Below are 24,188 nucleotides of genomic sequence, written 5' to 3'. Positions count from 1 at the left end.
GTAGTAGTAGTAGTAGTAGTCTGCTGAGACAGTAGTAGTAGTAGTCTGCTGAGACAGTAGTAGTAGTAGTAGTAGTCTGCTGAGACAGTAGTAGTAGTAGTAGTCTGCTGAGACAGTAGTAATAGTAGTAACCTGCTGAGACAGTAGTAGTAGTAGTAGTAGTCTGCTGAGACAGTAGTAGTAGTAGTAGTCTGCTGAAACAGTAGTAGTAGTAGTAGTAGTAGTAGTAGTAGTAGTAGCAACCTGCTGAGACAGTAGTAGTAGTAGTCTGCTGAGACAGTAGTAGTAGTAGTAGTAGTAGTAGCAACCTGCTGAGACAGTAGTAGTCTGCTGAGACAGTAGTAGTAACCTGCTGAGACAGTAGTAGTAGTAGTAGTCTGCTGAGACAGTAGTAGTAGTAGTCTGCTGAAACAGTAGTAGTAGTAGTAGTAGTAGTAGTAGTAGTAGTAGTAGTAGTAGTAGTAGTAGTAGTAGCAACCTGCTGAGACAGTAGTAGTAGTAGTCTGCTGAGACAGTAGTAGTAGTCTGCTGAAACAGTAGTAGTAGTAGTAGTAGTACTAGTAGTAGTACTAGTAGTAGTAGTAGTAGTAGTAGTAGTAGTAGTAGCAACCTGCTGAGACAGTAGTAGTAGTAGTAGTAGTCTGCTGAGACAGTAGTAGTAGTCTGCTGAGACAGTAGTAGTAGTAGTAGTAGTAGTCTGCTGAGACAGTAGTAGTAGTAGTAGTCTGCTGAGACAGTAGTAGTAGTAGTAGTAGTAGCAACCTGCTGAGACAGTAGTAGTAGTAGTCTGCTGAGACAGTAGTTGTAGTCTGCTGAGACAGTAGTAGTAGTAGTAGTAGTCTGCTGAGACAGTAGTAGTAGTAGTCTGCTGAGACAGTAGTAGTAGTAGTAGTAGTAGTAGTAGTCTGCTGAGACAGTAGTAGTCTGCTGAGACAGTAGTAGTAGTAGTAGTAGTAGTCTGCTGAGACACAGTAGTAGTAGTAGTAGTCTGCTGAGACAGTAGTGGTAGTAGTAGTAGTAGTCTGCTGAGACAGTAGTAGTAGTAGTCTGCTGAGACAGTAGTAGTAGTAGTAACCTGCTGAGACAGTAGTAGTAGTAGTCTGCTGAGACAGTAGTAGTAGTAGTAGTAGTAGCAACCTGCTGAGACAGTAGTAGTACTCTGCTGAGACAGTAGTAGTACTCTGCTGAGACAGTAGTAGTAGTAGTAGTAGTAGTAGTAACCTGCTGAGACAGTAGTACTAGTAGTAACCTGCTGAGACAGTAGTAGTAGTAGTAGTAGTAGCAACCTGCTGAGACAGTAGTAGTAGTTGTAGTAACCTGCTGAGACAGTAGTAGTAGTAGTAACCTGCTGAGACAGTAGTAGTAGTAGTCTGCTGAGACAGTAGTAGTAGTGTGTGAGTGCATCTGCACACACAGTGAGGTGAAGACTTTTGGAGGATGGCCTGGTGTCAAGAAGAGCAGCAAAGAAGCCACTTCTCTCCAGGAAAAACATCAGGGACAGACTGATATTCTGCAAAAGGTACAGGGATTGGACTGCTGATGACTGGGGTAAAGTCATTTTCTCTGATGAATCTCTTTTCCGATTTTTTTGGCACATCCGGAAAAAAGCTTGTCGGGAGAAGACTAGGTGAGCGCTACCATCAGTCCTGTGTCATGCCAACAGTAAAGCATCCTGAGACCATTCATGTGTGAGGTTGCTTCTCAGCCAAGGGAGTGGACTCACTCACAATTTTGCCTAACGACACAGCCATGAATAAAGAACGGTACCAACACATCCTCCGAGAGCAACTTCTCCCAACCATCCAGGAACAGTTTGGTGACGAACAATGCCTTTTCCAGCCTGATGGAGCACCTTGCCATAAGGCAAAAGTGATAACTAAGTGGCTCGGGGAACAAAACATTGATATTTTGGGTCCATGGGCAGGAAACTCCCCAGACCTTAATCCCATTGAGAACTTGTGGTCAATCCTCAAGAGGAGGGTGTACAAACAAAACCCCACAAATTCTGACAAACTCCAAACATTGATTATGCAAGAATGGGCTGCCATCAGTCATTATGTGGCCCAGAAGTTAATTGACAGCATGCCGGGGCGGATTGCAGAGGTCTTGAAAAAGAAGGGTCAACACTGCAAATATTGACTCTTTGCATCAACTTCATGTAATTGTCAATGAAAGCCTTTGACACTTATGAAATGCTTGTAATTATACTTAAGTATTCCATAGTAACATCTGACAAAAATATCTAAAGACACTGAAGCAGCAAACTTGGTGGAAATTAATATTTGTGTCATTCTCAAAACTTTTGGCCAAGACTGTAGTAGTACTGTAGTAGCCTGCTGAGACAGACAGTTAGTAGTACTGTAGTAACCTGCTGAGACAGACAGTAGTGGTGTAGTAGCCTGCTGAGACACAGTAGTAGTATTAGTAGTAGTAATAGCCTGCTTAGATAGTTAGTGTAGTAGCCTGCTGAGACAGACTGTCAGTAGTAGTACTGTAGTAGCCTGCTTAGACAGAGACAGTTAGTAGTAGCCTGCTGAGACAGCCAGTAGTAGTGGTAGTAGTGTAGTATCCTGCTGAGACAGGCAGTAGTAGTTTAGTAGCCTGCTGAGACAGAGACGGTTACTGGTAGTAGTACTGTAGTAGCCTGCTGAGACATCCCTACCGGCCAAACCCTCCCTATCCCGGACGACACTAGGCCAATTGTGCGTTGCCCCACGGATCTCCCGGTCGCGGCCGGCTGCGACAGAGCCTGGGCGCGAACCCAGAGTCTCTGGTGGCGCAGCTAGCGTTGCGATGCAGTGCCCTAGACCACTGCACCACCCAGGAGGCCCTAATTTGATGTTATTTTAATGGACAAAAAATGTAATTTTCTTTCAAAATAAGGACATTTCTAAGTGACCCAAAACTTTTGAACGGTAGTGTACATTTGAGATGAGTAATCCGAGATATGTAAACATTCTTAAAGTGCCATTATTAAAGTGCCTAGTTCCATTCATTAAAGTGGCCAATGATATCAAGTCTGTAGGTAGGCAGCCACCTCTCTCTAGTGATGGTTGTTTAACAGTCTGATGGCCTTGAGATAGAAGCTGTTTTTCAATCTCTCTGTCCCAGCTTTGATGCACCTGTACTGACCTCGCCTACTGGATGGTAGCGGGGTGAACAGGCAGTGGTTCGGGTTGTTATTTTCCTTGATGATCTTTTTGGCCTTCCTGTGACATCAGGTGCTGTAGGTGTCCTGGAGGGCAGGTAGTTTGCCCCCGGTGACACGTTGTGCAGACCGCACCACCCTCTGGAGAGCCTTGCGGTTGTGGGCGCTCCAGTTGCCGTACCAGGCGGTGATACAGCCCGACAGGATGCTCTCAATTGTGCACCTGTAAAAGTTAGTAAGGGTTTTCGGTGACAAGCCACATTTTTTCATCCCATTGAGCTTGAAGAGGCGCTGTTGCGTCTTCTTCACCACACTGTCTGTGTGTGTGAACCATTTCAGTTTGTCGGTGATATGTACACCGATGAACTTAAAACTTTCCACCTTCTCCACTGCTGTGTGTGTGTGTGTGTGTGTGTGTGTGTGTGTGTGTGTGTGTGTGTGTGTGTGTGTGTGTGTGTGTGTGTGTGTGTGTGTGTGTGTGTGTGTGTGTGTGTGTGTGTGTGTGTGTGTGTGTGTGTGTGTGTGTGTGTGTGTCATTGCCGACTGTCTTTAGCAAGCTTGGTGTGACTAAAAGAGATGCTCTTTGAGAGAGGGAATGAGTAATATTTTAGTAATTGATGATTTCTCCACATGATTTCTCACAATGATGTTCAACTTTGAATTTGCTGCCTGTCACTCACAACATGTCCTGTTCCCTTTTGTTGGAGCTCTGCCACGTTTCCCTCCATTGCCCTCCTCTCTTTCTGTTTCTCTTCCTCCTTAATTATTCATTGTTTTGTCTGCCTGTGTCTACTACCCAGGGGGAACTCTGATAGAGGTATGTGGGAACAGTTTCATAGGGCAAAGAGAATAAATCAAACTTTCAATGAGCTCTTACGAGGGATTTTCCTGTGGGTGCTTCTGTGTGAATAAAAACGACAGTACTTAGGCCTACTGTGTGTGTTTGTGTGAGACACTCCCTCATGGTCTAACAGGACACTGAAAGCATGGCTAGAGCGTGGCCGTGTGTGAATGTGTGAACTGGCTTGAAGCAAGTGCTTCAATGTGTCTCTTGCGGTGTCTGATGGTGTCATAATTGTAGCGGGTGTTTTATCATGTGTCTCTTTGTCACTCCATCTCTCTCTCTGTGTTTCCGTTCCGTAGGCGATGATAACTCACTGTGCCTGTCTCTGTGGCCTTTGTTTCTTACACAGGTAAAGGTTCCGGGCTCCTTTGTAAGCTGTCTGTAGCACGGTGTCACACCCTGGCCCCTTGGTGAGCCAGGGTCCTTTGTGGAGGTGTCAGATGAAGCGCTGGGGTTTAGGCTCTTTTGAAATCTATACAAGGTGTCAGCCCAGTACCCCCCCCCCCCCCCCCCCCCCCCCCCCCTCCAGCTGTTTAGGAAAGTTGAAGAGGTTTATACACTACCGTTCAAAAGTTTGGGGTCACTTAGAAATGTCCTTGTTTTTGAAAGAAAAAATATTTTTTTGTCCATTAAAATCAAATTGATCAGAAATACAGTATAGACATTGTTAATGTTGTAGCTGAAAACGGCAGATTTAAAAAAAAAAAATGGAATATCTACATAGGTGTACAGAGGCCCATTATCAGCAATCATCACTCCTGTGTTCCAATGGCATGTTGTGTTAGCTAATCCAAGTCTATCATTCTAAAAGGCTTGATCATTAGAAAGCCCTTTTGCAATTATGTTAGCACAGCTGAAAACTGTTGTTCTGATTAAAGAAGCAATAAAACTGGCGACGCATTCTGTCTCCTAGAGATGAAAGTACTTTGGTGCGAAAAGTGGAAATCAATCCAAGAACAACAGCAAAGGACCTTGTGAAGATGCTGGAGGAAACAGGTACAAAAGTATCTATATTTCACAGTAAAACGAGTCCTATATGGACATAACCTGAAAGGCCGCTCAGCAAGGAAGAAGCCACTGCTCCAAAACCACCATTAAAATATTCAGACTACGTTTTTTAAATGTACATGGGGACAAAGATCATATTTTTGGAGAAATGTCCTCTGGTGTGATGAAACAAAAATAGAACTGTTTGGCCAGAATGACCATCATTATGTTTGGAGGAAAAGGGGGAGGTTTGCAAGCCGAAGAACACCATCCCAACTGTGAAGCACGGGGGTGGGGGTGCTTTGCTGCAGGAGGGACTGGTGCACTTCTCAAAATAGATGGCATCATGAGGAAAGAAAAGTATGTGGATATATTGAAGCAACATCTCAAGACATCAGTCAGGAAGTTAAAGCTTGGTCGCAAATGGGTTCTTCCAAAATGGACAATGACCCCAAGCATACTTCCAAAGTTGTGGCAAAATGGCTTAAGGACAACAAAGTCAAGGTATTGGAGTGGCCATCACAAAGCCCTGACCTCAATCCCATAGAAAATTTGTGGACAGAACTGAAAAAGCGTGTGCGAGCAAGGAGGCCTACAAACCTGACTCAGTTACACCAGCTCTGTCAGGAGGAATGGGCCAAAATTTACCCAACTTATTGTGGGAAGCTTGTGGAAGGCTACCAGAAATGTTTGACCCAAGTTAAACAATTTAAAGACAATGCTACCAAATACTAATTGAGTGTATGTAAACTTCTGACCCACGGGGAATGTGATGAAAGAAATAAAAGCTGAAATAAATAATTCTCTCTCTTATTCTGATATTTCACATTCTTAGGATCACCACTTTATTTTAACTGACCTAACACAGGGAATTTTTACTAGGATTAAATGTCAGGAGTTTGAATGTATTTGGATAAGGTGTATGTAAACTTCCGACTTCAACTGTATATTAATTATAGTGTATAAATCCCTTTCCCAGCAATACAGGGTTAAAAACTAAGACACGTTTAGCGAAATGGTAACACAGTAACAAGGCTATATACAAGTACCGAATCTCTTGTTGTTAGTGAAGTAAAATGTTCTGTCTTTCCTCTTGATCCCTCACTCGTCACTCCAACCTTTCTTTTTCCTCTCTCTCTCTCTCTCTCTCTCGTTCTCTCCCCTCCATCTCCTCCCAGAACTCTCCTCCCTCTTCCTCTCTCCTTCCTTCCTCTCTGCAGAGGACAAGACCTCTTATGTTACCTCATAAATAATTTAGCTGAAACTTGGCGCTTTCCCTCTCTTCCTTCTCATCCCCTCTTCACCACTTCCTGTATTGATGTATGTGTCCTTCCAGTTGTGGACTTTTTGTGTGAGATTTGGTTTTCATCAATTTTTTGTTGTTATTGTAATGTCACTCTTTCCGTGTCTGAAATAATCCAGTGGATTAACGTCACTTTAGTGGTGTGACCTTCTCGCTGCACGTGTCACTCTGATTTACCACAGGTGATGGTGCCAGTGGGCGTTTTGTGAGATTATAGTCTGGCCCAGTTCCACATCCTTATCCATCATACCAAAGAAATGATTATTATTAAGGTTATGTCTGCATCCCAAATGGCACCCTATTCCCTACATAGTGCACTTTTGACCAGAGGCCTATTGGTGTGGCGTCCCTATGGGCCTTGGTCCAAAATAGTGGTGCACTATATTGGGTAAAGGGTGCCATTCGGGATGCACGTTCTGTCAGGATTATTACCAGTCAGTTTGCTTTGCTACTGTCCTTAGATCAGGGGTGTCAAACTCAAATACCCAGTGGGCCAAAATGTAAAACCTGAACAAAGTCGCGGGCCAACATTGGACAAATGAACCTTTTAATATGGACCCAAACAAGTTTTGCTTTAACATTGAATATGGAACAAGCATCGCTTATTACCATACAATATATAATTTAATAGTGGAGACATGCAAAATCGAATTTCAAATGAAAAAACACATCAATGGCATTAATTTATTAAATAAATAAAATGTAAATAAAAATCGTATGCCTCTTTTCTATTTGCAGCCTTCTGATTTAAATACCAAAATAAATTTTTTCCACTGGCTAATAATTTTACAAATAAAATGATAATAAATCAATCAACCATTCAAGCCCATGCCTTGTAGCAAGAAAAAGTGCACAAAGAAAACGTTAATTATTGCACACTGATCTAATCTGATGTGCCCAAGCCAGATACCTGGCATCTCTTCTTGGATGCTAGTTCATCAATGTCTGGGCTCAGGCTCTGAGCTGAAGAAATCCTCAGTATCGAGCGAAGGTGTTAATCAGTCAGACGTCTCCTGTGAGTTGTTTTGGTCATCTTCATCGAGGAGAAAAGTTGCTCGCATAGATAAGTGCTGCCGAACATGGAGTCAGGGATGAACTTGTGTCAGGGATGAACCGTGGAAACTGCGGCGCCCACAGCATCATACTTTGACTTCAGCGTGTCGTTGCACTGGAGTTCAATCAGCTCCATTTGGATGTTGGTTGGTGCATTTTCCACATCAACTGCGAAGGGATTACTAAGCAGTTCAAACCTACATTTCTGGACATCGAAGTCGGCAAATCGCCGGCTAAACTCAGTGGGGAGAACACTGAGTTTTTCAGCAAACTGTGCGCATGGGAACACGGCGGTAGAGATCTGCGCTTTTATGGTTTGGCAGCAGGGAAAATGGCAAGCGCTGACAGTTGTAGCGTCTATGTTGCTATGACTACTGTCACAGAGGAGAGGGCGTTTCTGGGTCCTGTCCTGATTGGCGCGCGAAAACAACAGCAGAGCATTATGGGATTCGTAGAATTAGCGGTGAATGCGCTGTATAATACCGGCGGGCCAGCTCTAGTAGTAATTTGATATTGTCTCGCGGGCCAAATATAATTACCCCGCGGGCCAAATTTGGGCCAGAGTTTGACACCCATGCCTTAGATGGTCCAATCACCCTGATAAACAATGATTTGATGTCTAGCCAGCTCGTTATGTTACGCAGTGCATTACTTTAATGAAACCAAGTGAAGGACTGGAAATCTGTGTGAGAGGGAATGGATCTGATCCTACTATTGGTTTAGAGACCGTACAGCTGCAACATTTCAATCCCTAATGTTTTCTATAAAGATGGGGAGGAACACAGAGAGAAAGAGTGTTGCCTGGCTACCCAGACTCCTTGCTATGGGTTGGGCCAGAGCCAGAACACATGTGGGTAAGGCGACGGTTTGAAAATTCGTCATGGGCTTCGATGACGATTGGTTAGAGACGATCCAATCGCTGATGACTTTGTTTTGTACAACCCCCTCGTGCCCCTCGTCACCTCAAACGACTTCAATGACGGCAGTCTCAGACTGAAGCATGTAGCGAGAGCAGAGGAAACAATTCAGTGTGAGTCGTCAGGGTAGGATGAGAGAGCAGGACACCTGAAGACTGAAGTAGGAGCAGAGAGATGGAATGAAGAACAGGGGCATGGGGAGAAGGAAAGGGAGAGACACTTATGTCTTATTAGCCCCTCTGGCAGAGCTGTGTTGTACAGGTCCACATATTCCTGAGGGTATCAACTACCATGACAGGATGGCCTTTGACAACGGCTTGCTCAATAACAAAACCACAATTTGCATTGTGAAGTGGATCAAATATGAGGCAGAGATACGTGCCTCCCGGGTATGAGAGACACACACACGCGCGTGCACACACACACACACACACTGAGAGGAGAAGAGACACATACACACACACACACTGAGAGGAGAAGAGACACACACACACACACACACACACACACACACACACACACACACACACACACACACACACACACACACACACACACACACAGAGTAAATCTTGATTGGCATATCTGCTGTGTATCCCAGTGCAGCCTTGATGCCTATAAATGAACCCAGAGCAGAATGACAGTGTTCCTGGTAGCCCTGACTGCCCCTCTCCTCAACCCATCCCCTCCACTAGAGTTACTGTTTACTGCTTCTCTCTGTGATGAGTGCATCACAAATGGCACCCTATTCCCTATGTAGTGCACTACTTTTGACCAGAGATCTATAGGGAATAGGGTGCAATTGGGACACAGCGAAAGTCTCAAGTCTCTGACAGAGCTCCTGTTGTAAGGGGAAAGGAAGGAAGATGGGTGCACTGAGCTTTCTGAGGTTGACTGTGTCACTTCCACTGCTGCTGCTCCTGTGTTGAAAGATCATGACAGATCTGATTGACAGGCTGAACTTGTTGACAGGATGAATAGATTTTTTCTTTAAAGAGTGAAAGGGGGTGTGTGTGTGTGTGTGTGTGTGTCTGCGCAGTCATGCTCCTCTGCTCACAGAAAAGGCCAGCTTGTGCTCATCAAGACAATACTTCCTCCTGTGTTCTTTCTCTCGGTCTCTCTCTCTTTGACGCCCTCCGCTTTCCTAGAGTGGAGGACAAGAACACAATTTTCTCTGAATGAGCATAAACAAGGGAGAGGCATGAACGGAGAGAGTCAGTGATTTCAGTGAGGTGCCTGGTTTCATCAACACAGACAGCTGCAGGTCTGGAAGGCCACAGACACGTAGGCCTGTGACGGTAAATTAATAACTGTGTAAAAATGACCGTGTAACTAACGGTTGCAGATGACGACCATGAAAATGAAACCGTTTTAAATAAGCCTACATTGATTTTTGAAGTTTCTTTTTTCACGTAGATTAACTTGCCCTAATAGCAGGCGTACTGATTTGCGAGTCGAAATAGGAGCCCTATTAAAAAATACATATTTGCAGAAACAGTAACAGACAAGGTAGGCATATATTTTTATGTAGAAAATGCGATTGATCTTCTCCAACCTGGCATTTCTTAATTTGTAGATTAATATTAATAAGTAATAACCTGAATAATAATAATAATGCCATGATAATAATGAGTTTTATTAAGAAGCATATCCATGTTAACAAGTGAACAAACAGAATTGTGACCTCTCATTTTTACACAGGGCCTTATAAGCCTAAGACAACAGTAACATACATTTAAACAAAATGGACACCTACAAAACCGAATGACAAGGAAAAAACAGTAACAAAGTGTAAATGCAATAGTGAAATTGCTCGCTTCTTTTGTCTGATAGCTAATGCGTTAAGTTGTGTCAATACCAAAATGTGACAATCCTCTCCAATCTGACATTTCTAAATGTGTATACTAGACTAATATTTAGAGGTAACAATGAATTGAATAATAATTAAATGATACTGATAATAACAATGTAATGGTAAAAATAAAATGGCAGAGAAAGGCTGTCTTTTTGAGTCACAGCCCTACACACACACACACACACACACACACACACACACACACACACACACACACACACACACACACACGTCCACTGAAGGCAGACTCTCAAAGTTCTCATTTTACACACTCCAATGTTTAAACCGAGACTCCATTATTTCCCTCAGGTTTATTTGAATGGTGTAAAAAAGACTGGTGGTTCTTATGAATTTCGGTAAATTCAAATGACAACAAACAAAAGGTGACTGACTGCCTTTGTGACACCCTGGATGGAAGTAAAGATGCAGCTAGCTAGTGTCTACGGAAGCTATGGCTCCCATGGCAACAGAACCTGATCAAGGGGTGTGCTTATTATGGGGTGAGCTACACAGTCATGGTACACCAGACCAGGCAGATGACATGACGACTGTCTTTTTGGAATAAACTGCATGAGGGAGAGGGAGAGAGAGACGTAAGGTTGGAATAAACTGCATGAGGGAGAGAGGGAGAGAGGGACGTAAGGTTGGAATAAACTGCATGAGGGAGAGAGGGATAGAGGGACGTAAGGTTGGAATAAACTGCATGGGGAGAGAGGGAGAGAGGGACGTAAGGTTGGAATAAACTGCATGAGGGAGAGAGGGATAGAGGGACGTAAGGTTGGAATAAACTGCATGGGGAGAGAGGGAGAGAGACGTAAGGTTGGAATAAACTGCATGAGGGAGAGAGGGAGAGAGAGACGTAAGGTTGGAATAAACTGCATGAGGGAGAGAGGGAGAGAGGGACGTAAGGTTGGAATAAACTGCATGAGGGAGAGGGGGAGAGAGGGACGTAAGGTTGGAATAAACTGCATGAGGGAGAGAGGGAGAGAGGGACGTAAGGTTGGAATAAACTGCATGAGGGAGAGAGGGACGTAAGGTTGGAATAAACTGCATGAGGGAGAGAGGGAGAGAGGGACGTAAGGTTGGAATAAACTTCATGAGGGAGAGAGGGAGAGAGGGACGTAAGGTTGGAATAAACTGCATGGGGAGAGAGGGAGAGAGGGACGTAAGGTTGGAATAAACTGCATGAGGGAGAGAGGGACGTAAGGTTGGAATAAACTGCATGAGGGAGAGAGGGACGTAAGGTTGGAATAAACTTCATGAGGGAGAGAGGGAGAGAGGGACGTAAGGTTGGAATAAACTGCATGGGGAGAGAGGGAGAGAGGGACGTAAGGTTGGAATTAACTGCATGAGGGAGAGAGGGACGTAAGGTTGGAATAAACTTCATGAGGGAGAGAGGGAGAGAGGGACGTAAGGTTGGAATAAACTGCATGAGGGAGAGAGGGAGAGAGGGACGTAAGGTTGGAATAAACTGCATGAGGGAGAGAGGGAGAGAGGGACGTAAGGTTGGAATAAACTGCATGAGGGAGAGAGGGAGAGAGGGACGTAATGTTGGAATAAACTGCATGAGGGAGAGAGGGAGAGAGGGACGTAAGGTTGGAATAAACTGCATGAGGGAGAGAGGGACATAAGGTTGGAATAAACTGCATGAGGGAGAGAGGGAGAGAGGGACGTAAGGTTGGAATAAACTGCATGAGGGAGAGAGGGAGAGAGGGACGTAAGGTTGGAATAAACTGCATGAGGGAGAGAGGGACGTAAGGTAGGAATAAACTGCATGAGGGAGAGAGGGAGAGAGGGACATAAGGTTGGAATAAACTGCATGGGGAGAGAGGGAGAGAGGGACGTAAGGTTGGAATAAACTGCATGAGGGAGAGAGGGAGAGAGGGACGTAAGGTTGGAATAAACTGCATGAGGGAGAGAGGGAGAGAGGGACGTAAGGTTGGAATAAACTGCATGAGGGAGAGAGGGACGTAAGGTTGGAATAAACTTCATGAGGGAGAGAGGGAGAGAGGGACGTAAGGTTGGAATAAACTGCATGAGGGAGAGAGGGAGAGAGGGACGTAATATTGGAATAAACTGCATGAGGGAGAGAGGGAGAGAGGGACGTAAGGTTGGAATAAACTGCATGAGGGAGAGAGGGACGTAAGGTTGGAATAAACTGCATGAGGGAGAGAGGGAGAGAGGGACGTAAGGTTGGAATAAACTGCATGAGGGAGAGAGGGAGAGAGGGACGTAAGGTTGGAATAAACTGCATGAGGGAGAGAGGGACGTAAGGTTGGAATAAACTGTATGAGGGAGAGAGGGACGTAAGGTTGGAATAAACTGCATGAGGGAGAGAGGGAGAGAGGGACGTAAGGTTGGAATAAACTGCATGAGGGAGAGAGGGACGTAAGGTTGGAATAAACTTCATGAGGGAGAGAGGGACGTAAGGTTGGAATAAACTGCATGAGGGAGAGAGGGAGAGAGGGACGTAAGGTTGGAATAAACTGCATGAGGGAGAGAGGGACGTAAGGTTGGAATAAACTGCATGAGGGAGAGAGGGAGAGAGACGTAAGGTTGGAATAAACTGCATGAGGGAGAGAGGGAGAGAGGGACGTAAGGTTGGAATAAACTGCATGAGGGAGAGAGGGAGAGAGGGACGTAAGGTTGGAATTAACTGCATGAGGGAGAGAGGGAGAGAGGGACGTAAGGTTGGAATAAACTGCATGAGGGAGAGAGGGACGTAAGGTTGGAATAAACTGCATGAGGGAGAGAGGGACGTAAGGTTGGAATAAACTGCATGAGGGAGAGAGGGACGTAAGGTTGGAATAAACTGCATGAGGGAGAGAGGGAGAGAGGGACGTAAGGTTGGAATAAACTGCATGAGGGAGAGAGGGACGTAAGGTTGGAATAAACTGCATGAGGGAGAGAGGGAGAGAGACGTAAGGTTGGAATAAACTGCATGAGGGAGAGAGGGAGAGAGGGACGTAAGGTTGGAATAAACTGCATGAGGGAGAGAGGGAGAGAGGGACGTAAGGTTGGAATAAACTGCATGAGGGAGAGAGGGAGAGAGGGACGTAAGGTTGGAATAAACTGCATGTGGAGAGGGAGAGAGAGACGTAAGGTTGGAATAAACTGCATGGGGAGAGAGGAAGAGAGAGACGTAAGGTTGGAATAAACTGCATGGGGAGAGAAGGAGAGAGACGTAAGGTTGGAATAAACTGCATGAGGGAGAGAGATAGAGAGACGTCAGGTTGGAATAAACTGCATGAGGGAGAAAGGGAGAGAGACGTCAGGTTGGAATTAACTGCATGAGGGAGAGAGGGAGAGAGACGTAAGGTTGGAATAAACTGCATGGGGAGAGAGGGAGAGAGAGACGTAAGGTTGGAATAAACTGCATGAGGGAGAGAGGGAGAGAGAGACGTAAGGTTGGAATAAACTGCATGGGGAGAGGGAGAGCGAGACGTAAGGTTTGAAAGGTTTGAATAAACAGAGCAAGAGAGTGAGAGACGAAGGCTGCACACGTTTGCATCCCAAATGGCACCCTATTCCTATAGTACACTAATAGGGCCCGGGTCAAAAGTTCAGGAAATAGGGTGCCATTTGGGACGCAAACCTTCTATTCGCTACATAGTGCACTTCTTTTGACCAGAGCTCTAATGGGCCCTGGTTAAATGTAGTGCAGCTCATAGGGAATAGGATGGTATTGTTTCCTCCCATGGGGGACTGGGTCCATGTGAAAGAGGATTAAATATGTAAAGGGACTTCTCCTTTAGGAGCGAAGACAATCCAGACTGAAATACTGAATAAATAACACAATGTTGCTTGGCTGGGTTTTGCTCAGTGTAGTGCACTACTTTTGACCAGAACCCATAGGTTAGGGGGCAAAAGTAGTGCACTACCTAAGGAAGAGGGTGTCATTTGGTACGTATCCTATATCTGCAGTACTCCGTATACACTATTTCCATTTTGGATGGACTTTTGGTGTCGTAGTACGGTGAAGTCCTCACTTGTGGTTTGAAATCAAATATTCCGTAGTCTGTGTCCGGTCTTCTCTGAGTGCAGACGGCAACTTAACCAGTCTTATCTGAGAAAGCCAGGGGGAATCGGACCATCTCTCCATCATCTCTCTCTCTGCTAAACCTCTTTCTTTCTGCTTTCTCAGTAATACTCAGCACTTTTATCCCAGGCCTGATTCACGCAGGATTACTGTTCACTGCCAGGTGTGTGTGTCTCTCAGAGAGAAAATGTGTGTGTCTGAGTGAGCATGTGTTCACACTAAAGTGTGGGTGTGAGAGTTGTGGGTGTGTGTGTGTGTGTGTGTGTGTGTCTGCTAATGCTCTTCAGGCCTGAAACACCTCTGATGCTGCCTGCCCTGTGTATCACACCACTGCTCTTATCACCCAGAGCCAAGCATGACACACCCTGGCCCCTGGAGATGAGCTGCTGAGGTCAGGTTTAGTAGCATCACCTCTGTGGGGGCCCATTCTTACTCTGTTATGCTGTAGTTTAATATCTTGGGTATCGTACATACAGGCTATTGTGGACAATGTTTTTCGCAGTGAACTGCTTGATGACAGTTTCTTTGTTGGTACTATTTGTTGGTACAGTCTTCTATGGTTGTGCCCAATTACTCCCTATATACACCCAGTGTACAGAACATTAGGAACACCTGCTCTTTCCATGACAGACTGACCAGGTGAACGGTATGATCCCTTATTGATGTCACTTGTTAAATCCACTTCAATCACTGTCGATGAAGGGGAGGAGACAAGGTAAAGATGGATTTTTACGCTTTTGAGACAATTGAGACGTGTGTGTGTGTGTGTGTGTGTGCCATTTCTGAGGGTGAATGGGCAAGACAAAATATTGAAGTGTCTTTGAACGGGGTATGGTAGTAGGTGTTACGTGCACAGGTTGTATCAAGAACTGCAACGCTGCTGGGTTTTTCATACTCAACAGTTTCCTTTGTGTATCAAGAATGGTCCACCAACCAAAGGATATCCAGCCAACTTGACACAACTGTGGGAAGCATTTGAGTCAACATGGGCCAGCATCCCTGTGGAACTCTTTTGACAGCTGGTAGAGTCCATGCCCTGATGAATTGAGGATGTTCTGAGGGCAAAAGAGGGTGCAACTCAATAATAGGAAGGTGTTCCTAATGTTTTGTGCACTACTTTTGACCGGAGCTCTATGGTGCAATTTGGGATGCAGAACAAGCCAACAGCACTTTTGTTATTGCAATATTTGTCCTGATCTGGGATCTGTATAAGTGAGTGTAATGAATACACTTAAAGAAGCTGTGCCCTAGTCAGTGGTGTAAAGTACTTAATTAAAAATACTATAAAGTACTACTTGAATTGTTTTTGGGGATATCTGTACTTTACTATTTATACTTTTACTTCACTACATTCCTAAATAAAATGATGTACTTTCTACTCCATACATTTTCCCTGACACCCAAAAGTACTTGTTACATTTTGAATGCTTAGCAGGACAGGAAAATGGTTTAATTCAAGAGAACATCCCTGGTCATCCCTACTGCATCTGATCTGGCTGACTCACTAAACACACATGTTTTGTTTGTAAATGATGAGTTGGAGTGTGCCCCCTGGCCATCTGTAAATACATATTTTTTTTAATGTGTGCTGTCTGGTTTGCTTAATATACGGAGTGTAAAATGATTTATACATTTACTTTTATACTTAAGTGTATTTAAAACCAAATACTTTTAGACTTTTACTCGAGTAGGATTTTACTTGGTGACTTTCACTTTTACTTGAGTCATTTTCTAGTAAGGTATCTTTTACTCAAGCATGACAATTGGGTGCTTTTTATATCATGACTCTCAGTAATATTTCATCACTGACCTTGTGAACTTTTGAATATTGATGTCACTTGGTTTCAATATAGACTGTGTGAGTGTGCCTCTTTGTGCAGTGGGTTGGATTACTACTGCTGTGTCAGCAACACATTTACAATGTCTGAGCAAATGGATAAATTCTAGTCTATTATATTCTGTCCATTGAATAATGTGACCCCCCCCCCCCCCCCCCCCCCCCTCCTTTCTCCCCTCCAGGTTTGGATGAGAGCTCCTCAGTGAGACAGTGAGAGGCACCTCCATACCCCTCCACCGCCATCATGCCACCGCCCTCCGACATCGTCAAGGTGGCCATTGAGTGGCCAGGGGCCTTCCCTAAACTCATGGAGATAGACCAGGTCAGTGCCTGATCAAAAAGAGAGGTCCATTGCCCAATAGACTGCCTGTACTGCTTTCACACATTGTCTCACAACCAGTGGCGTCATTCCTATGTGATGTTAGTCCTGTGACTGAGTGATTAGTGCAGACACGAGTCTTGTTCACTGGACCTAGAGCAGCGTTCCCCAACTGGCGGCGGGCCCGCAGGTGGTTTTATTTGGTCCCTCAAGTTTTCTGAGAAAAACAATGACTGTGAGGTTAAAGTGCAGACTGTCAGCTCTAATTTGAGAGTGTTTTCATCTATAACCGTGAACTGTTTAGAAATTACAGCACTTTTTCCACAGTCTCCACATTTTAGGGGACCAAAAGTATTAGGACACATTCACTTATCTGCATTATAGTAGTAAAAATGCAGTATTTGGTCCCATATTCATAACATGCAATGACTACATCAAGCTTGTGACTACAAATTTGTTGGATGCATTTGCATTTTCCTCCACTCCCTCCCTCCCTCTGTCTCTCCTCCCCTCCCTCCCTCTCCCCTCCCTCCCTCTATCTCTCCTCCCCTCCCTCCCTCTATCTCTCCTCCCCTCCCTCTATCACTCCTCCCCTCCCTCCCTCTATCTCTCCTCCCCTCCCTCTATCACTCCTCCCCTCCCTCCCTCTATCTCTCCTCCCTCCCTCTATCTCTCCTCCCTCCCTCTATCACTCCTCCCCTCCCTCCCTCCTCCCCTCCCTCTATCTCTCCCTCCCTCCCTCCCTCCCTCCCTCCCTCCCTCCCTCCCTCCCTTTATCTCTCCTCTGCTCCCTCTATCTATCCTCCCCTCCCTCCCTCTATCTATCCTCCCCTCCCTCTATCTATCCTCTGCTCCCTCTATCTCTCCTCTCCTCCCCTCCCTCTATCTCTCCTTCCCCTCCCTCCCTCTCTCTCTCTCCTCCCCCTCCCTCCCTCTGTCTCTCCTCCCCCCCTCCCTCCCTCTATCTCTTCCCTCCCTCCCTCCCTCCCTCCCTCCCTCCCTCCCTCTTTCCCTCCCCTCTATCTCTCCCTCTCTCCTCCCCGCCCTCTCTCTCTCCTCCCCTCCCTCCCTCCTCCCTTCCCTCTCTCTCCCCTCCCTCCGTCCTCCCCTCCATCCCTCCTCCCCTCCCTCCCTCCATCCCTCCTCCCCTCCCTCCATCCCTCCTCCCCTCCCTACCTCCATCCCTCCTCCCCTCCCTCCATCCCTCCTCCCCTCCCTACCTCCATCCCTCCTCCCCTCCCTCTCTCTCCCCTCCCTACCTCCATCCCTCCTCCCCTCCCTCCCTCTCTCTCCCCTCTCCCCTACCTCAATCCCTCTATCTCTCCGTCCCTCTATCTCTCCTTACCTCCCTCCATCCCCCCTCCCTCCCTCACTCCCTCCCTCCCTCCCTCCCTCTATCTCTCCTCCCCCCCTCCCTCCCTCTATCTCTCCCCTCCCTCCCTCCCTCCCTCCCTCCCTCTATCTCTCCTCCCCCCCTCCCTCCCTCTATCTCTCCCCTCCCTCCCTCCCTCCCTCCCTCCCGCCCTCTATCTCTCCCTCCCCTCTATCTCTCCCTCCCTCCTCCCCTCCCTCTCTCTCCCCTCCCTCCCTCCTCCCCTCCCTCTCTCTCCCCTCCCTACCTATATCCCACCTCCCCTCCCTCCCTCTCTCTCCCCTCTCCCCTCCCTCAATCCCTCTATCTCTCCGTCCCTCTATCTCTCCGTCCCTCTATCTCTCCGTCCCTCTATCTCTCCCTCCCTCCCTCCCTCCCTCCCTCCCTCCCTCCCTCCCTCCCTCCCTCCCTCCCTCCCTCCCTCCCTCCCTCCCTCCCTCCCATCTCTCCTTCCCCTCCCTCCCTCTATCTCTCCTTCCCCTCCCTCCCCCTCTCTCCTCCCCTCCCTCCCTCTCTCTCCTCCCCCCTCTCCCTCCCTCTATCTCTCCCCTCCCTCCCTCCCTCCCTCCCTCCCTCCCGCCCTCTATCTCTCCCTCCCCTCTATCTCTCCCTCCCTCCTCCCCGCCCTCTCTCTCTCTCCTCCCCTCCCTCCCTCCTCCCCTCCCTCTCTCTCCCCTCCCTCCCTCCTCCCCTCCCTCTCTCTCCCCTCCCTCCCTCCATCCCTCCTCCCCTCCCTCTCTCTCCCCTCCCTACCTCCATCCCTCCTCCCCTCCCTCTCTCTCCCCTCCCTACCTCCATCCCTCCTCCCCTCCCTCCCTCCCTCCCTCTCTCCCCCCTCCCCCTCCCTCTCTCTCCCCTCCCTACCTCCATCCCTCCTCCCCTCCCTCCCTCCCTCTCTCTCCCCTCCCCCCTCCCTCAATCCCTCTATCTCACCGTCCCTCTATCTCTCCTTACCTCCCTCCCTCCCCCCTCCCTCCCTCCCTCTCTCAATCTCCCCTCCCTCCCTCCCTCCCTCTCTCAATCTCCCCTCTCTCCCTCCCTCTCTCAATCTCCCCTCCCTCCCTCCCTCAATCTCCCCTCCCTCCCTCCCTCCCTCCCTCCCTCCCTCCCTCCCTCCCTCCCTCCCTCCCTCCCTCCCTCCCTCACTCACTCACTCACTCACTCACTCACTCACTCACTCACTCACTCACTCACTCACTCACTCACTCACTCACTCTATCTCTTCTCCCTCTCTCTCCCCTCCCTCCCTCACTCTATCTCTCCACCCCTCTCTTGGTCTCTCCCGAGAAATCTGTCTTTCTGCCCCTGAGCAAGGCAGTTAACCCATTGTTCCCCGGGTGCCGATGATGTGGATGTCGATTAAGGCATCTCCCCGCACCTCTCTGATTGAGAGGGGTTGGGTTAAATGCGGAAGACACATTTCAGTTGAATACATTCAGTTGTACACCTGACTCGGTATCCCCCTTTCCCTTTCCCTCCTCCCTTTCTCCTACCCTCTCTCTCTTTTCCTCCCTCTCTCTTTTTTCCTCCCTCTCTCTCTTTTCCTCCCTCTCTCTCTCTTCCCTCCCTCGCTCTCCTCTCCTCTCTCACTTTCCTCTCTCTCTCTCTCTCCCCCCTCCCTCTCATCCCTCTATCTCTACTCTCTTCCTCCTCTCCTCCCTCCATCTCGCCTCTCCTCCCTCTCTCCTCTCCCTCCCTCCTCCCCTCCCCTTCTCTATCTCTCCTCCCTCCCTCTCATCCCTCTCTCTACTCCCTCCCTCCCTCTCATCCCTCTCTCCACTCTCCTCCCTTCATCTCTCCATATCTCCTCTCCTCTCTGGCCTCTGTACTTTAGCAGCATATGCCTGCCTGCCTCCATTGGAGACTGAGTCACTCTTACTGTGTTAAAGCAGCTCCGCTCAGTGCTCTGGAGCCCATTGAGACTAGCTCTGCATAAATCTAAAGAGCGTCTTCAGAGAGAACTTCTGCGTCACTCCATCATGCAGCACCACAGTTTATTTCTCTCTAGAACTCTGCTGCTTTGCCTCCCGGGCCGCTACCCAAACATTTGCTTGTTTAGCGTCAGAGAATTGATCAAAGTACCGAACATGCTAATGAGATAACGCTACTGTAGCTCAGAGGGGCTGGAGCAGCTGGGAGGGAGGAAGCCTGGGTAAGCCTCTGACCTGGGGGTAAGGGTAAAGGGGGTTGGGGGAGAAGAGAGCTGGGGCTGGGGTGCCAACGGACATGTCGCCCACTTTTTGCTGCTAAGGTTGCGTGCGTGTGTTTCCATGCATGTTTACACTAAAATGAATGCTTTAGTATGGAACGAATTACAAAAAATCGACTGGAACGAATTGCAAAAATCACTGAAGCTGGAGACTCATATTCTCCCTCACTAACTTTAAGCATCAGCTGTCAGAGCAGCTTATAGATCATTGCACCTGTACATAGCCCATCTGTAATTAGCCCACCCAACTACCTCATCCCCATATTGTTATTTATTTTGTTGCTCCTTTGCACACCAGTATCTCTACTTGCACATTCATCTTCTGCATATCTATCACTCCAGTGTTTAATTGCTAAATTGTAATTATTTTGCCACTATGGCCTATTTATTGCCTTACCTCCCGAATCTTACCTCATTTGCACACACTGTATATGGACTTTTCTATTGTGTTATTGACTGTATGTTTGTTTATTCCATGTGTAACTCTGTGTTGTTGTTTGTGTCGCACTGCTTTGCTTTATCTTGGCCAGGTCGCAGTTGTAAATGAGAACTTGTTCTCAACTGGCCTACCTGGTGAAATAAATAAATAAAATACCGGCTGTCACTAAACACACAACTCCTCCAAACACACCCCCTCCCTTTGTCCCTTCTGTCTGGAGAGGGACTTCATAGTTATACACGATAACATTTAAATATTTTATGGAACTATAATGATGTGCAGATGGTTGTTGATTCAACAGCAGAACATCTGGGTTGCATCCCAAATGGCACCCTGGTCCAAAGTAGTGCACTATGTAGGGAATAGGGAGCCATTTGGGACGTAGACCTGTTTTGACATAAGGTTTGGACCATGCTGTCCAGCTCCTCGACCACTGACCACTGTACCACTCCGCCCTGCATGATGTTATAAATGTAGACGGGTCCCGGATCTGTTTGTGCTATCTTGCCAACTGGCGTGACAATGACCATATGTGTTGGCAAGATGGCACAAAAAGATCTGGGAATGCTCTGTGGTTCTATTTAAATTCATCTCATATAATATAAAGTCATTGTTCCCCCACTTCCATTGAAGTAGCTGTACTTAAAGGAGATTGTGTTTTCTAATGAGGATGAACTATACTTTCTCATTTCTCATTCTTCTTTTCTCAGAAAAAGCCCCTCTCAGCCATTATCAAAGAAGTGTGCGAAGGGTAAGGAAATCTTTCTCTCTGTCTCTGTCTCTGATAACCTTGAAGAAATGCTGTGTATTTGTGTTTATGTATTTAAATAAATATAAATCCTACTGTTTTTATCTGCCATTGAGAGATGCAGTGTTCTTCCAATTCAAAGCTCAAATGCGTTTTAATGTTCTACATTTTCTTCTTCAGATGGTCTTTGGGGAACCACGAAAACTTTGCTCTGCAAAATGCTGATTCCACTAATTTCTACATCACAGAAAAGGTTGGCTTCAACTTTCTTGTTAGCTTTGTCATATTGGACTAAACCATAATAATCCACCTTAGCATTTAATGTCATAAATCACACCTCTAAGTTGTCCCTCTCCTGTCTTCGCAGAATCGCAATGACATAAAGAATGGTTCTATACTGCGACTGACGACATCTCCTGTAAGTTTGAGTTATGTATTCATTAAGTTTGTCCTAAAACATACTGAAAGAGGAAGGGAGTCTTTCTTCATGGATCTGCAATAGTTTCATGTTAAAAAGCTACATCTCCTTTTGATATTTTTACCTTTTTCTCCATTTTAAAAGTGAAGTTGAACATCACATTCCTTAGTAAAGTTAACTGAAACCTTTCAGAGTATAGGAGAATGTCATGGTTAAGTGGAAAGACACAGTTTAGGGTTAAGTTGAGTGAAGTACTACTTATTCAACTCCCACAACCATTAGGCCATCATTCCTTCCTGTTTGTAACATAATGATTGTGTTAGAAACGGAGTATTGTGACAGTGTCTGCCATCCCTATCATGACATCTCAGTCTCTCCTGTCCACTTCTCCTCCTGCCTTCTTCGTTCCTCTAATGCCCCGGATAGATAGAGAGGCTGAGAGGTTATTCTCCCAAAGCCTGGAACAGTGTCTGCTGTTGAGGTGAAATTCCCTCCAGACACGCCCATGCAGAGGGTCAGATAGATATCACTGTTTTCACCTTCTCTGCATACTTGTTGTTGCCTGGCTTATCCCTTGAAGCCAATAACAGTCCGCGCTGAAGACATGGCTGCAAAAAGGGAAGCCCTGACTTAGTTTACACATGTTGTACTATCAGCTATATCCATAATGGAAGAAATGACACTAGTCTTTACCAGCACTTCAAGCAAGTTAAGTCAACAACTCTGCTGGTTCTGTGTACTGTGTATGTTGACTGCATAACTCTCTCTCTCTTCCCCCTTGCCAGGCCTACACTGTACACTGTTCTCTCTCCTTTTAACTCCAGTCCCAGACGACTGCTCGACATGCGTATATGTTCAGTGTTTAACCCTGTCTCTGCCCTCTCCCCGGCTGTCTCCCCCTCCTCTCCAGTCTCAGATGGCGGGCCAGCTCCACGAGAGGATCCAGTCATCTAGTATGGATGCCAAGCTAGAGGCCCTGAAGGACCTGGCCAACTCTTCCAGAGACGTCACCTTCGCCCAAGAGTTCATCAACCTGGACGGCATCTCACTACTCACACAGATGGTGGAGAGCGGCACAGAGTACGTACTCTTTCTTTTCTCTCCTCCCTTCTTCTCTCCTCCTTTCTCCACCTCAGACTTCTCTCCTCTGATCAACTCTTACTTCTACCCTCTGATCAACTCTTACTTCTACCCTCTGATCAACTCTTACTTCTACCCTCTGATCAACTCTTACTTCTCCCCTCTGATCAACTCTTACTTCTCTTCTCTGATCAACTCTTACTTCTCTCCTCTGATCAACTCTTACTTCTCTACTCTGATCAACTCTTACTTCTCCCCTCTGATCAATTCTTACTTCTCTCCTCTGATCAACTCTTACTTCTCCCCTCTGATCAACTCTTTCTTCTCCCCTCTGATCAACTCTTACTTCTCTCCTCTGATCAACTCTTACTTCTCTCCTCTGATCAACTCTTACTTCTCCCCTCTGATCAACTCTTACTTCTCTCCTCTGATCAACTCTTACTTCTCCCCTCTGATCAACTCTTACTTCTCCCCTCTGATCAACTCTTACTTCTCTCCTCTGATCAACTCTTACTTCTCTACTCTGATCAACTCTTACTTCTCTCCTCTGATCAACTCTTACTTCTCCCCTCTGATCAACTCTTACTTCTCTCCTCTGATCAACTCTTACTTCTCTCCTCTGATCAACTCTTACTTCTCTACTCTGATCAACTCTTACTTCTCTCCTCTGATCAACTCTTACTTCTCCCCTCTGATCAACTCTTACTTCTCCCCTCTGATCAACTCTTACTTCTCTCCTCTGATCAACTCTTACTTCTCCCCTCTGATCAACTCTTACTTCTCCCCTCTGATCAACTCTTACTTCTCCCCTCTGATCAACTCTTACTTCTCCCCTCTGATCAACTCTTACTTCTCTCCTCTGATCAACTCTTACTTCTCTCCTCTGATCAACTCTTACTTCTCTCCTCTGATCAACTCTTACTTCTCCCCTCTGATCAACTCTTACTTCTCCCCTCTGATCAACTCTTACTTCTCCCCTCTGATCAACTCTTACTTCTCCCCTCTGATCAACTCTTACTTCTCTTCTCTGATCAACTCTTACTTCTCTTCTCTGATCAACTCTTACTTCTCTTCTCTGATCAACTCTTACTTCTCCCCTCTGATCAACTCTTACTTCTCCCCTCTGATCAACTCTTACTTCTCTCCTCTGATCAACTCTTACTTCTCTTCTCTGATCAACTCTTACTTCTCCTCTCTGATCAACTCTTACTTCTCCCCTCTGATCAACTCTTACTTCTCCCCTCTGATCAACTCTTACTTCTCCCCTCTGATCAACTCTTACTCTAGTATACTCTCCTGTAAATTACAGTTAGCTGACTTGCCCCCAGTAAAAGCCACCGAGTCACATAGTCTCATCTCCTCATCTCCTATCTGCCAACGGCTCTGAGGTTCTCTGTGGAGGATTTAGTACCACAGGGTGACGGGGTCTGTACCAGGGTCAGTCCTAGTGTGCTACACAGTACTACAGACAAGCCTAGGTGTGTTCAGTCAGCAGGTCTCAGATCAGGTTTTGGGGAACTGAAGCCATTGCAGGTGCACTGTCTATCCTGAGAGGGTAGGGCCAAAAACTGACCCTAGTGCAGCACCTGAATTCAGAGTATCCTCATCGGAAAATATTTG

At 46.5% G+C, this 24,188-nt stretch overlaps 1 protein-coding gene across 6 annotated transcripts in view; it reads left to right on the top strand.

The window, feature by feature from the left end:
• The window catches only part of LOC129820197 (engulfment and cell motility protein 1-like), a 167,160-nt gene that overhangs the window by 37,435 nt on the left and 105,537 nt on the right, over positions 1 to 24,188 (top strand). For all 6 annotated transcript variants that reach the window (XM_055877191.1, XM_055877194.1, XM_055877192.1 and 3 more), the window contains exons 2-6: positions 16,166 to 16,305; positions 21,033 to 21,073; positions 21,251 to 21,323; positions 21,438 to 21,488; positions 22,399 to 22,568. In XM_055877191.1, the coding sequence (XP_055733166.1) occupies positions 16,228 to 16,305; positions 21,033 to 21,073; positions 21,251 to 21,323; positions 21,438 to 21,488; positions 22,399 to 22,568 (413 nt within the window). In that variant the 5' untranslated portion in view covers positions 16,166 to 16,227. The remainder of the gene's footprint in view (positions 1 to 16,165; positions 16,306 to 21,032; positions 21,074 to 21,250; positions 21,324 to 21,437; positions 21,489 to 22,398; positions 22,569 to 24,188) is intronic.

The sequence above is a fragment of the Salvelinus fontinalis genome, chromosome 22 (genome assembly GCF_029448725.1).
Source record: "Salvelinus fontinalis isolate EN_2023a chromosome 22, ASM2944872v1, whole genome shotgun sequence".
Lineage (NCBI taxonomy): Eukaryota > Metazoa > Chordata > Actinopteri > Salmoniformes > Salmonidae > Salvelinus > Salvelinus fontinalis.
This window is presented reverse-complemented; position numbering and strand designations above follow the sequence as displayed.